This window comes from Macaca nemestrina, chromosome 5, assembly GCF_043159975.1.
Source record: "Macaca nemestrina isolate mMacNem1 chromosome 5, mMacNem.hap1, whole genome shotgun sequence".
In the NCBI taxonomy this organism is placed as follows: domain Eukaryota; kingdom Metazoa; phylum Chordata; class Mammalia; order Primates; family Cercopithecidae; genus Macaca; species Macaca nemestrina.
Genome location: NC_092129.1, coordinates 100,685,255 through 100,699,527, shown reverse-complemented (window position 1 = coordinate 100,699,527; position 14,273 = coordinate 100,685,255). Strand labels below are relative to the sequence as shown.

Here is a 14,273-nt window from a genome sequence, read left to right as displayed (position 1 = left end):
AGCCAGGAATTGTCAAAATTGATTAAAGGTCAGGTGTGATGGCTCATGCCTGTAATCCCAGCACTTTGGGAGGCTGAGGCAGGAGGATCACCTGAGCCCAGGAGTTCAAGACCAGCCTAGGCAACATAGTGAGACTCAGTCTCTATAAAGAATTAGCCAGGCATGGTGGTGTTCACCTGTAGTCCCAGCTACTTCGGAGGCTGAGGCAAGAGGATGACTTGAGCTCAGGAAGTTGAGGTTGTATTTCGTGAGCCATGATCATGCCATCTTTTCAGACAGACAAAAGCTAAGAAAATTTATCTCCAGCATATTTGTATTATAAGAACTGTGAAAATCATTTCTTTCAGCAGAAAGAAATGATATTAGAAGCCTGGTTCTGCAGAAAGAAATGAAGAGCACTGGGACAGTAAATATGCCAATAATTATAAGAACCTTTAAAAATAAATGTGTATGTGCATTCCACACCTGTAGAAGCCTGATGACTATTTAGTGAAGAAATAATGTACTGTGGGTTTATAGCTTATGAAGAATTAAAATACATAACAACAGGAGCACAACAGACAGGAGGGGAAGCTCTGAGGTACACTGAGGTTCTTACATTGCTCCTGAAGTAGTAAAATATTTTTAAATTAGGACTATGATAAATGAAAAAAAAAAAAAAATCTGATCAATCAAAAAAATAACAGAACAGACTCAAAAAGTCAATAGGAAAGATAAAACAAAATACTAAAAAATACTCAACCTCAAGAAAGGCAGCAAAGGAGTAAAAGAAAGGCAAGGAATATACAGGACAAATATAAAACAAACACCAAGATGGAAGGCCTAACAATAAACATGTAATAAATATATCAAGTGTAAAGGTACTACAGATACCAATTAAAAAACAAAGATTACTAAATTAGTTTTTTAAAGCAAGAGCAACTATGTGCTGCTTACTAGAAATACATTAAACATTTCAATCAGATAGAAAAAGATATACAAATGCACACTCAAACATAAGGAAAGATGATGTGGCTACATTAACATCAGACACAGTAGACTTCAAGACTGAACATTACCAAAGACAAAAGAGGAGCATTTTATAATGATAAAAGGATAAATTCATTAAGAAGATATAACAATCTCAAATGTGTCTACACCTAGTAATAGTTATAAAGTAATAAAAGATATATGTATTTACACAATGGAATACCACTCAGCAAAGAACAAACTATGTTATTTATTTATTTATTTTTGAGACAGAGTCTCACTCTGTCACCCAGACTGGAGTGCAGTGGCACGATCTCAGCTCACTGCAACCTCCACCACTCGAGTTCAAACAATTCTCCTGCCTCAGCCTCCTGAGTAGCTGCTATTACAGGCATGAGTCAACATGCCTGGCTAATTTTTGTATTTTTGTCAAGACAGAGTTTCACTATGTTGCCCAGGTTGGTTTGGAACTCCTGACCTCAACTGATCCACCTGTCTCGGCCTCCCGAAGTGCCAGGATTATAGGCATGAGCCACCGTGCCTTGCCCAAACTACTTATTTAGACAAAAACATAGACGAACTTTAAAAAGCATTATCCTGAGTGAAGGAAGCCAGGCACAAAGGAATACATATTATGTGATTCAATCTATATAAAAAAAATTATGCAGGCAAAACTAATCTGTGGTGAGAGAAATGAGACTAGCGATTGCTTTGGCAGGAGTAGGGGAAAGAGTGGATCTCTTGGGAAGGATCCTAAGGGAATTTTCTGGACTGACAGAAATAAATGTTCTAGATTTTGATAAAGATGCCGGTTACATGGATGCACACATGTGCAAAACTGATCAAACTATACATTTAAATTCTGAGTTTCACTGTATAAATTATACCTCAATTTTTTAAGTTATATTTTAAAAAGAAATGCATTAAAAATAATTTTTTCATAGTCTATAAAGTTTCTTATAAATCTAATAATCTATAAAGCTAGAGAGCTTATAATCAAAATGAGGTATTTTTATATTTGATAATTTAATCAAAACAACCCTTACAAAAACTGTGAAGTGATACTGACATGGGTTACAGTTTGGGTCTTTAAAATATTTTCATTATACTGTACTTTTAGTAGCTTTTATTTTTCTGCTACTAGGATTTGAATGAAGTTAGTGACAGATTATTTCCCAATCTGGAAAGGAGTTGGCACTTGGGAGAAACTCACAGATGCTGTTAGAAAATCGAGTAGATGGCCGGGCGTGGTGGCGCATGCCTGTAACCCCAGCACTTTGGGAGGCCGAGGTGGGCGGGTCACCTGAGGTTGGGAATTCAAGACCAGCCTGACCAACATGGAGAAACCCCGTCTCTACTAAAAATACAAAATTAGCTGGGGTGGTGGCACATGCCTGTAATCCCAGCTACTCGGGAGACTGAGGCAGGAGAATCGCTTGAACCCGGGAGGTGGAGGTTGCGGTAAGCTGAGATCACACCATTGCACTCCGGCCTGGGTGGGCAACAAGAGCAAAACTCCATCTCAAACAAAAAAAAAAAAAGAAAATCAAGCATATGAAATTTAGTACAATGATAGATGGGTACCACAACATCAGATCTGATTTAAAATATTCAAACACATTAAAAAGTTTAAAAATTACTTTCTTAAAATACACAGGTAAGCCTCACCCACAGTCAAACAAAACTGCAACACGTGCACTGCTCCTTCTTGTTTCAGAAAGTTCATAAAACGAAATAAAAGATCTTGTTGCTCTCTGATTTGCTTCAACTCTAACTTCAGCACCTTGACATAAGAGAAAGATTAAGTTTAAGCTACATAAATGAGTTCTAAAATTGTTTATATCAAAAAGGTGTTATTGCTGAAAATTCTTACAGATGGCTTTTTATTTCTAGGTTCTGCAAATTTCTGCAAGAATGGAACCAAAGGAGAAGCTGGTTCAGTTGCTTTTTCGGGCTTTGAAAGAAAGACAATTATTAACTCAGTAAAATTCTCACTTGATTTGACATACAAAATCAAAATTCAATGCAATCTGAACTGTTTTCTAATACATTCAATACTCACTGGACTGTCATCTATGAAGATGATAAGCAAATGATTCACAGTATCCTAGTGGAAAATAATAAACATAAGTCAAAATAATTCCACTACTGTATTCTCCCAAGAATTTTCACAACTTGTATCATATTATGTAAGTTTCTAGAAAAATGAAAAAATAAATGGACCAGTGGTAAAAAAAATCTGTACATATGTATTACAGCAGTTTTTTTACATCTACAAAAGAGGTTCTTAACCTTTGTGAAAATGGACAAATAAAAGCTATTCTGATTTTGGCATTTAAAGTATTTCTAAATCATTCTTAATTCTTCAAAATCTTACTGGATCAAAGGTAGAAGCATCCAACGTGTCCATCAATGGATGAACAGATAAGCAAAACATGTTATACACATACAATAAAATATTACTCAGCCTTGTAAAGGAAGGAAATTCTGACACATGCTACAACATGGATGAACCTTGAAGACACTATGCTAAGTGAAATAAGCCAGTCACAAAAAGACTCATACTTATGATTCCACTTATATGTGGTACCCAGAGTAGTCAAATTCATGGAGACAGAAAGCAGAATGATGGTTGCCAGGAGGGCTGGAGGGAGGAAGGAATGAGGAGTTATTGTTAACAGATGTAGAGTTTCAGTTTCATAAGATGAAGAGTTCTGGAGATGGGGAATGGGGATGTTTGCACAACATGAATGTTTTCAATATCACTGACTATATACATAAAAATGTTTAAGATACTAAATTTTATATTAAGTGTAATTTGTAACAATTTAAAAAAAAAATTTAAGTCTTACTGGATCAGCTAAGAAATCCAAAGAAGGAAGGAACACAGAGCCAGACAGAATCTCTCTTAAAAGTAAAGTCAAAGATCTGGAAAAAGAAACAATAATAACTGTTTATATTTAGTGATTTATATTAGTTCTTAACTTTCAAGTGCATATGAATTACCTAAGGATCTTGTTAAAATGGAGACTATAATTCAGTAGGTCTTGGTTAGGCCCTAAAATTCTGCATTTCTAACGAACTCTCAACCAGTGTTCATGCTACTGGTTTGCTGACCACACGTTGAATAGCAAAGAGTTAGAGTTCTTACGTGGCTAAAATAGAATATTACTTAAGAGAAAAAAAAGTATTCCTTAACAGGAGGAATGTGGAGGACATTAGGAAATACTCTCTATTGGCTGGGCAGGGTGGCTCATGCCTATAATCCCAGAACTTTGGGAGGCTGAGGTGGGGGGACCACGTGGTCAGGAGTTCGAGACCAGTCTGGCCAACATGATGAAACCCCGTCTCTACTAAAAATACAAAAATTAGTTGGGTGTGGTAGTGCACGCTTGTAATCCCAGCTAATGGGGAGGCTGAGGCAGGAGAATCACTTGAATCTGGGAGGTGGAGGTTGCAGTGAGCTGAGATCACACCACTGAACTCCAGTCTGGGTGACAGAGCAAGACTGCATCTCAAAAAAAAAAATAAAAAGAAAATACTTCCTACCTAAGAGTACTTAAATGTTTAATACATATTTAAATTAATATTTAATATTATTAATATATTTATAATCATATTTACTATTATAAACTAGTCTAGTATAAAAATCATGCAGTTCAAAATACTAAAATAATTTTAATCACATAAAAATTTTAAACAAAAAGTAGTATTTAAAGTATATCACTTTAAATATCACTAAAAATAAGACATGATTACTCCTCTAATGGTTATTAGGGTAAGAGTAACAAGGTAACTTACGGAATAATCTAAACATGCTCCAGCCAGAAAAATGAAGAACAGACTAAATGACCTCCAATTCTTTTTCCCAGTTGGATACCTTGAAACATAAACTCATCTATACAGTTTAAGTGTTTTTGCCTATTATAGTTATAATGTGCATGTCTTTAAAGGGGAACACCAATGAAATAAAATATAATGATATAAAAAATTTTTATTCATATTTATATTTTATGTCCAAGATCAGTTTTAAAGAAAAATTCTAAGCTACACAACACACCACAAATAGCACTTAAATTGGCATTTTAAGACCATAATTAATAAATTATATATTAATACTTTAATACATTTTTTCAAATGAAAAGCTATTCATAGGCTAACCTCAAATTTTAGTGTACTCCTATCATAATCAAAAATAGCAATATACATATGGCATGTTATGCAAATACTATTATATTGTCTAGTCTTTTTATACCTGCAGTCTGTTGCTTTAGGAGGCAAAATATAAGGAAAAAGCAGTTCAGTAAGTTTCCTTAAATAGTGTAATTCATCTCTTCGACTTCTCAAAGCAACATGAAGCTCTGGACCATATTCTTCTAAAGCAGCTTGCTGTAAAAACTCTGTATTTTTCACTATAGAGATCAAAGATAAATATTGAAACAAGTTAAGTGATATTAAATAATTTCGGTCATTTCCACTAACAAATAGAAAAGCATGGGCTGGGCGTGGTGACTCATGCCTGTAATCCCAGCACTTTGGGAGGCCGAGGCAGGCAAACCGCTTGAGACCAGGAGTTCGAGACCAGCCTTGCCAACATGGCGCAATCCCGTCTCTACAAAAAATACAAAAATTAGCCAGGCATGGGGGCACAAGACTGTAGTCCCAGCTACTCAAGAGGCTGAGGCAGGAGAATTGTTTAAACCCAGGAGGCAGAGATTACAAGGCTGCAGTAAATGGAAATGTTTCCAAAAAAAATATGTAACCAAGTCATTCCTTTCCTAACCTCTTTTCAATGTGCACTTTATTAGAAGTCTGTTTATTTTGCAATAAATTGATAAATGGACCCTCTTGCAAACAAAAATTTAAACTTATGTCTCTACAAGTTATATAAAATAATAGCAAATGATTAAGTGGAAAAAAATTAGAGAAAACAACTTTTACAATTTCTAGCACACATAAGGCTTTTATTGCCAAATGCTCTATCTTCTTTATCCTCTCCAAAAGCAAAAACTATCCTACTCAAAATTATTATCTTTATTATTTTGAGACAAGGTCTCGCTCCATCACCCAGGCTGGAGGTATGCAGTGGTGTGATCTTGGCTCACTGTAGTCTCGACTCCTCGGCTCAAGTGATCCTCCCACTTGAGCCTCCAGAGTAGCTGGGCCCACAGGCGGGCATTCCTGTGCCCGGCTAATTTTTGTATTTTTTGTAGAGATGGGGTTTTGTCATGTTGCCCAGACTGGTCTCAAACTTCTGAACTGAAGCAATCTGCTCACTCCAGCCTCCCAAACTGCTGGGATTATAGGCCTCAATTTTTCTTTTTTTTTTTTTTTTTTTTGAGGCAGAGTATTGCTCTTACCCCCAGGCTGGAGTGCAATGGCATGATCTCGATTCACTGCAACCTCCACCTCCCAGGTTCAAGCAATTCTGCCTCAGCCTCCCTAGTAACTGAGATTACAAGCACCCACCGCCACGTCCAGCTAATTTTTATATATTTTGTATAGACGGGGTTTCACCATGTTGACCATGCTGGTCTGGAACTCCTGACTCCAGGTGATTCACCCACCTCGGCCTCCCAAAGTGCTGGGATTACAGGCATGAGCCACTGCACCTGGCCTCAAAAGTCTTCAATTGCATCTGCTTTCACATCCAAGTAACCTTTTAAAGCATTTAGAGTATCAAAACATGCCCTCAGCCCTCAGACAAAATGGAATCCCCCTAGCTGAGAAACTCAAATTTAAAATAGATCCAGGCCACTATAGCTGGTGAGGAAGCAGTTATATACTCTGTGTTCTCAGAAAGATGCTATGAAACTTTTTCATACGACCTCCCTTTCTAAAATCAAGCAAAACCAGTTCCTGTGGTTGGGAGCCAAGATGAACTGTGGCTGGAAATCCCCTCCCTCTAGAAGCGATTTCAAAGAAACATCTGTCAAATTTCTGGTTTTGGGCCTGGAAACCAACCAATCAGGGCTCCCCTGAACCAACCAATGTAAGCTCACCTGTCCCAGCCAATCAGGATTCAGCAGTATCAACCAATCAGAACTCAGCCGCTCTGACCAATCAGATTGTAATCCTTCATCTGCATAAAGAGGCCTGATTGGGAACCTGGGAAGGCACTCTTGCTATAAAACCAGAACTCTTTGTCCTCTGGAATGCAGCTTTGTTTCAGAAGAAGGCTATGTTTCCCTGGTTTGCACACTGTTTCCTGAAACGAAGTCTCTTTACTCTCAAATCCCTTTTCAGAGAACTTGTGTTCACAATAGAATCTGGCTTCATTGGTTAAGTTCTGGATCTTCTGCCCAGAGCAGAGGACATAGGAAATATAATACTATTTAAAGTAGAAACCCATGAAAGGATAGATTTCTTAATAAATACTAACTGATAATAAAAGTTATGTTAGCAAAGTTTTTTTTTTTTAGACCTGGCAATAACTAGTATTTTCAAATGTAAAATTAATAGTATTGTTCCTTCTATAGACCTCAAAAGACTAAGTGGAAAGGCAAGTGATGCTTTTCCCTTTCTGCACTCGGTGCAGTTTTTTCAAATCATGGAGTCTGTGTTGGGAATCTTAACCCTAATTCAATGGCATTTATTTTAGAACTATTTCCTTCTGTGTTTATTGAAATAGAATGCAAGCATATTCATACACACAAAAAAAGGCATTATATGCATTCCAACAGTGTGAGTACTGAGATGGAGCAGCAATCCTTCTTAGGGGCCTGCCAGGACCCTCAGCATAAAAATAAAGAAAAAACTTTTGAGTCCCAAGGGAAATTGCAGGCACCTAAGCTAGCCCTACAACCAGCAATTAGGAAAGTGAGTGAATAACTTGCTAAACAAGAAAATAATAACATAAACAACAGCCACCCAAGTAAGCCAGAGTCCCAAGATGTTTGGTTCCCTACAGAAACTAAAGATAAAATTGTAACATATGTCCTTGAATTATTTTTCAGAAACCTGGACCCCCACTAGATAGAACATGTCAACCACTGTCATGGAGACCTCAGACAAGGGGGAACTGAGGACTGAACTCTAACCACTGTTCTTTGTTCTAAATTTCTTCCTGAGGGGCCTGGAGAGAGTTACACCCACAGATCAAGCCCTAACATTCCTTTCTGCTAACCCCAGGTTTTTAGACAAAGCCTTGCTTTCTTAACCAACTGCAAACCAAAGACTCTGAATCCACCTATCACTTGTAAGCCCCCACTTCAAGATATCCCAGCTTTCTGAGTCAACCCATGTATAACCTTCATGTACTGACTTACAATTTTACATGTAACTTTTGCTTCTTGAAATTTACCCCAAGTCTAAAAACCCTTGCTTGTATGCCACTGGGGAATTCAGGTCATAAGCAGTAGCTCCTTGTTCTCCTTGTTAGCAATAAATGCCTCACGTTCCCTTGCTGAAAATCCCAGTGTCACTGCTTGCTTTTATTCTGCACACTGGGAAAGCAGACCCGAGTTCAGCTTGGCAACAGTACTAAAAAGGTAAATCAAGGCTATCTGGACTTGTGGGTCTAAAGCAGGATTAGCAAAGGACATAGTTTTTATAAGAAATGCATTTTAAATTATTTGCCAAGCTGTTTTTCATTAGAATTTGGGGCATGGGTCTTTTAGAAATTTATATCATGAACATAAAAGTCAGAACTCTGCACAGTATCTTAGCACAGTAAGCTGTGCTAAGTCCCAGTTCTACTTCTTTATTGATAAGATTTTAAACAAATGAAACAATCCCTTTGAGCCTTAGAATCTGTATCAGGCCAGGCATGGTGGCCACGTCTGTAATCCCAGCACTTTGGGAAGTCGAGGTGGGCAGATCACAAGGTCAGGAGATCGAGACCATCCTGGCTAACATGGTGAAACCCCATCTCTGCTAAAAAAATACAGAAAAAATTAGCCGAGTTTGATGGCAGGCACCTGTAGTCCCAGCTACTCAGGAGAGTGAGGCAGGAGAATGGCGTGAACCCTGGAGGCAGAGCTTGCAGTGAGCCGAGATTGCGCCACTGCACCCCAACCTGGGCAACAGAGCAAGACTCCTTCTCAAAAAACAAAAAAGAATCTGTATCAGTAAATAGTTATTAACACTGAAAAGTCATAATATAATATAGGTAAGTAATTATAATATTTAGTGTGATTAAGCATTCATACATAATATATAAATTAAATCACCAGATTGGAATCTACTATGGTCAGACATAAGGGACTTTTATAATCCTAGGTGATAAGAAATTAAAGGAATCAGGCAAAATATTTTAAAGTGGGGGAAAACACCGTAACTGGGAATATAAGCAAAACAGAGATGCTAGAATACAAAGCACGGATTAATTTCCACTGATCACCAGTATATTTAATGCCTAATCAGTTGGCAGTTTTCAGACCACAAAAGGAAAGGTCCACAAAATCCATGATAAAGAGGTATCTTCAGGTTGAAAGTCTGGAGTAAAGTCCCACACAATCATTATCCAATTTACATTATATATATATGTATATAAATGTTGAATATACACATATATTCATATATTGCATACATACATATATGTGTATATACACACACACATATATATATATTCAACATTTCTAAGAGCCATGGAAGTACTTACATAGACAAATTCTATATAATGCCTATTCTCAAGAAGAAGATTGAGCAGAGAATGCCAAGACAGAGAAGACAACTATGAATGAAGAAATGAAACTTTACTTCCTGAATTATGCTCACATGTAGAGCCAAAGAACTCAGAAAACAAATTTATACATTAAAAGAAATGAAAAATCAAAAATTTGAAAACCTTTTTTTACAAGTCTATCTAATTTACTATCATAATATTTAGAACACTGGGATCTTGGAATAAAACAAGGGCCCTCCTAATTCTCTGAGCCTTTACTTCTATGGACTTCATTAATTATGATGATTACAATGTTATTAATGAATCCAATCTAACATTTTAGGGTGACTTTATAATTGAGGATGATTTTTTGCATAGTAGTAAATTAGCAACTCCTCTCACAAAAATTCAATGATAAATTTTAGTCAAATTAGTTTATATTATGTATCACTCTCCTTTTTTTTTCTTCTTTTTTTCAGACAGGGTCTTGCTCTGTTGCCCAGGCTGGAGTGTAATTGGGTGATCACAGCTCACTGCAGTCTCAAACTCCTGGGCTCTAGAAATCCTCCTGCTTCGGTTTCCCAAGTAGCTAGGACTTACAGGCACATGCCACCACACTCAGCTAATTTTTTTATTTTTTTGTAGAGACAGGGTCTCACTATGTTGCCCAGGCTTGTCTCAAACTCCTGGGCTCAAGTGATCCTTCAGCTTCAGCCTTCCAAAGTGCTGGGATTACCAATGTGACATATATATATAACGTCACTCTCATAGAGACAAACTAATTTGGGGATTTTACTGAACTCATCAATTCTACTGAAAGTTTAAAGATGACCCCATTTACTCATAGTCTGAGAGGCTTCTTGTCTTTGTCTTTAGAACAAAATTAAAACTGTATTAAAATAATTGTTCCATACAAAAACCTACAAATGCTTATAACGGCATTATTTATAATTGCCAAAAATTGGACCAAGATGCCCTTCAATTGGTGAATGGATAAACGAAGTGTGGTATATCCATACAATGGAATATAGTTGAGTAGTAAAAATAAATGGGTTATCAAGCCATGAAAAGATAAAGGTTAAATGTATATTGCTAACTGAAAGAAATCCATCTCAAACATATTGTATGATTCCAACTATATAACATTCTGGAAACGTCAAAACTGTAGAGACAGTAGAAATATCAGTGGTTGCCAGGGATTCTCAGAGGAAAGAAGGATGAACAGAGAAAGCACAGGGGATTTTTAGGGCAGGGAAATTATTCAGTATGCTACTGTAATGATGAATACATGATTATACATTTGTCAAAATCCATAGAATGCATAACATAAAGAGTAAAACCTAATGCGGCCAGGCATGGTGCTCATGCCTGTAATCTCAGCATTTTGGGAGGCCAAGGCGGGTGGATCAGCTGAGGTCAGGAGTTCGAGACCAGCCTGGTCAACATGGTGAAACTTCGTCTCTACTAAAAATAACAAAATTAGCCAAGTGTGGTGGTGCAGGCCTGTAATCCCAGCTACTTGGGAGGCTGAGGCAGGAGACTCACTTGAACCCAGGAAGCGGAGGTTGCAGTGAGCCGAGATCGTGCCATGGGACTCCAGACTGGGCAACTAGAGCAAAACTCTGTCTCAAAAACAAACAAACAAATAAACAAACAAAAAACACCAAAAACCTAAACTACAGACTTTAGTTAATAATGATGTATCAATATTGGTACACTGATTATAATAAATGTATTAAGTAATGTAAGATTTCAATGCTAGGAAAAAATGAGAGTATATGAGAACTCACTGTACTTTCTGCTCAATAATTCTTCTGTAAATGTAAAATTGCTCTAAAACATAGTATCTACTGATTTAAAGAAAAATACTTTTCCTATACATTCTTCTGACAGTAAAGTAGCCTTTACAACACGACAATTAAGTTATATGTACTTGGCCAGGCACAGTGGCTCGCACCTGGAATCACAGCACTTTGGGAGGCCGAGGCAGGCAGACTGCTTGTGCCCAAGAGGTTGAGACCAGCCTGAGCAACATAGTAAGACCTCATCTCTAAAAGAAAAATTTTTTTCAATTTAAAAAGAAAAAGAAAGTTATGTGTACTCAAACTCTTTCACATTCTTATTTTTTTTTTTTTTTTTTTTTTTTAGATAGAGTCTCGCTCTATCTACCAGGCTGGAGTGCAATGGCACAATCTCTGCCCACCACAACCTCCGCCTCCTGGGTTCAAGCCATTCTCCTGCCTCAGCCTCCTGTGTAGCACCGCCACACCTGGCTAATTTTTGTACTTTTAGTAGACATGGGTTTCACCACGTTGGCCAGGCTGGTCTTGAACTCTATCTGATCTCAAGTGAGCTGCCCACCTTAGTCTCTTAAAGTGCTGGGATTACAGGCATGAGCCCACCACACCCAGCCTCATCTTTTTTTTAAACTATGTTGAAGGTAAAATTATTTTTACTTGTTATAAGATGAACACAGAATAATTTTTAAATATATAATTTAAAACAATTCTGATATCTGAGGAAATACTCATATCAAAGGGCAAATAAATAATTTCATTTAACTTCAAATCTACCTATAGCATAATTGCCCAAAATGTTTTTTGATTAAAATAATTGATACTATGTGGGGGAGAAAAGTGGTTCCAGGCTCAAATGAATTTGGAACATGCTATGTTAAGGTTAAAGCTATTTCACTGCTGCGGGACTACCCAAAGCTTTTGGTGTGCTCCTACCTATGGGAATTTCTACAAGGGGAATACAATAGTAATTAACAAAAAATATGACCATGAAACCTCTTCTGGTCATATGGTCATGTGTGTAGAGTGGTATTCTGCAGAAGATACTTCAGAAACCATTGACAAAAAAGAATACCAAATGCAAATACAAGGAAAATCTCAGTTTCACGAACTAAGTATAGTGCATAGAAGTAGTTTTGTTAAAAAGAAACATTTTAGAGCTTGATCTTAAAGCATGAAAAGTCTCAAATGAGGATTCCACTCATTCACTCAGAAAAAATCTTGCAGGATATGGTAAGGAAAGAAGGAAAGGAAAGAAGGAAGGGAAAACATTTAATGAACATACGCTATGTGCAAATCATGATAGTAAAAAGGACAGAACATACATGAGAAGCAGCAAACAGGTCATCATGGCTAAAGCATAATATAGTGAAAGACAAGACTAGATCTAATATCTGACTAGACAGAAAAGGATTTAAATACACAGTTTAGATGCTATGACAGTCACTGAATTTTTTTTAGCAGAAAGACAATATGAGACTTGTCATATCATAAAAGTAACCTAGCAGCAATAAAAAGGATGGGCTAGAATAGATCAAAACCATCGAAATCATTAAGGAGAAAGGGTGAAGAGAAATGAAAGCTACTTCAGAGAAACAGATTATCATTCAAAACTGACTACAAGTGTCAGCGGTAAAGTTAACTTTTATTTTAATTTTTAAAGGTTCTCAAGTTTTGACACAGTATTAACAAACTACTGAAAGAGATTTCAGTTTAAAAGAATACTCTCACATCAACTGTGAATATATAAGTTAATGAATCAGTACTCATATTTAGATATTTCAGGTGAAAATTGGTGTATAAAAACAAAATCACTCAAACTATAGTAGAAAACTGTATTACCTTTCTGTCTGGCTTTAACTATCACTTCTATATGCTTCATTGCTGCTTTTAATAGTTTCTTGGTTATAATAGATGGAATATCCACCTAGAAAAATTCAACATTAAAACTTTTAAAATAATTATCACTAAGTTACAATGGCAAGTACACTACAATTATGATATTGGAATATATCTTAAAAATTAGAAGTATTCAGAATCTTTCAAAAATAACACTTTATATTCCTGCATCATACTAAACTGTAACATTAGATAATTTTTTTTACCCACAGTACTGAAAATTAATCTTAATATGTATACCTTAAATACTAAATCTTTCCCACAAAATAGTATCTTTATTCCTAGCTTCTTTACGTGTTCTTCGTATTAAATGCATTCAAGGAAAACTCCAGTAACTTAAGTAACTTATTATTCCTTTGATGTTGTAAATTTGTGATTAGTAAGAAATTACTTGAAAATGAACTTTCTCATTCAGCTTACAAGATAAATCCTGGTTTGTTTTTTGGGTTTTTGTTGTTTTTTTGAGACAGGGTCTCACACCGGCTGCCCAGGCTGGAGAGCAGTGGCACCATCTCACTGCAGTCTAGTCTCCCAGGCTCAGGTGATTCTCCCACCTCAGCCTCCGGGGTAGCTGGGAATACAGGTGCATGCCACCATGCCCAGCTAATTTTTTGTATTTTTTAGTAGGGACGGGGTTTCGCCATGTTGCCCAGGCTGGTCTCCGACTCCTGGACTCAAGTAATCCATCCACCTCAGCCTCCCAAAGTGCTGGGATTAAAGGCATTAGTCACCATGCCCAGCAGGAATCCTGGCTTCAAGATATATGGAAACATCCTATTTCAGAATAAAATTAAGTTTCATCATTCCCCATCAAGATTTTTCAACCTAAAGGCTAGAAGCTGCAGTGATCATGATAGGTTAGTGAGGGAGGGCTGAGGGCTTATATGCACACACGGAAAACAGGAAAAACAATAACTAAAAATAAATTATAAATAAATCAACAAAAAGCATATTTATTGGACTTCAATAGGCCTGTTTTCCACCATAAAACTTAATACATTATA

General features: G+C 36.7%; 1 protein-coding gene across 11 annotated transcripts in view; it reads right to left on the bottom strand.

The window, feature by feature from the left end:
* Positions 1 to 14,273, bottom strand: part of LOC105496086 (sorting nexin 14) — a 94,682-nt gene that overhangs the window by 44,865 nt on the left and 35,544 nt on the right. For 9 of the 11 annotated variants that reach the window (XM_011766208.3, XM_024797379.2, XM_011766156.3 and 6 more), the window contains exons 7-12: positions 13,213 to 13,297; positions 5,225 to 5,381; positions 3,822 to 3,897; positions 3,032 to 3,076; positions 2,843 to 2,923; positions 2,638 to 2,752 (exon numbers count right to left, since the gene is read on the bottom strand). In XM_011766208.3, the coding sequence (XP_011764510.1) occupies positions 2,638 to 2,752; positions 2,843 to 2,923; positions 3,032 to 3,076; positions 3,822 to 3,897; positions 5,225 to 5,381; positions 13,213 to 13,297 (559 nt within the window). The remainder of the gene's footprint in view (positions 1 to 2,637; positions 2,753 to 2,842; positions 2,924 to 3,031; positions 3,077 to 3,821; positions 3,898 to 5,224; positions 5,382 to 13,212; positions 13,298 to 14,273) is intronic. The other 2 variants (XM_024797395.2, XM_024797398.2) reach the window with 1 other exon arrangement.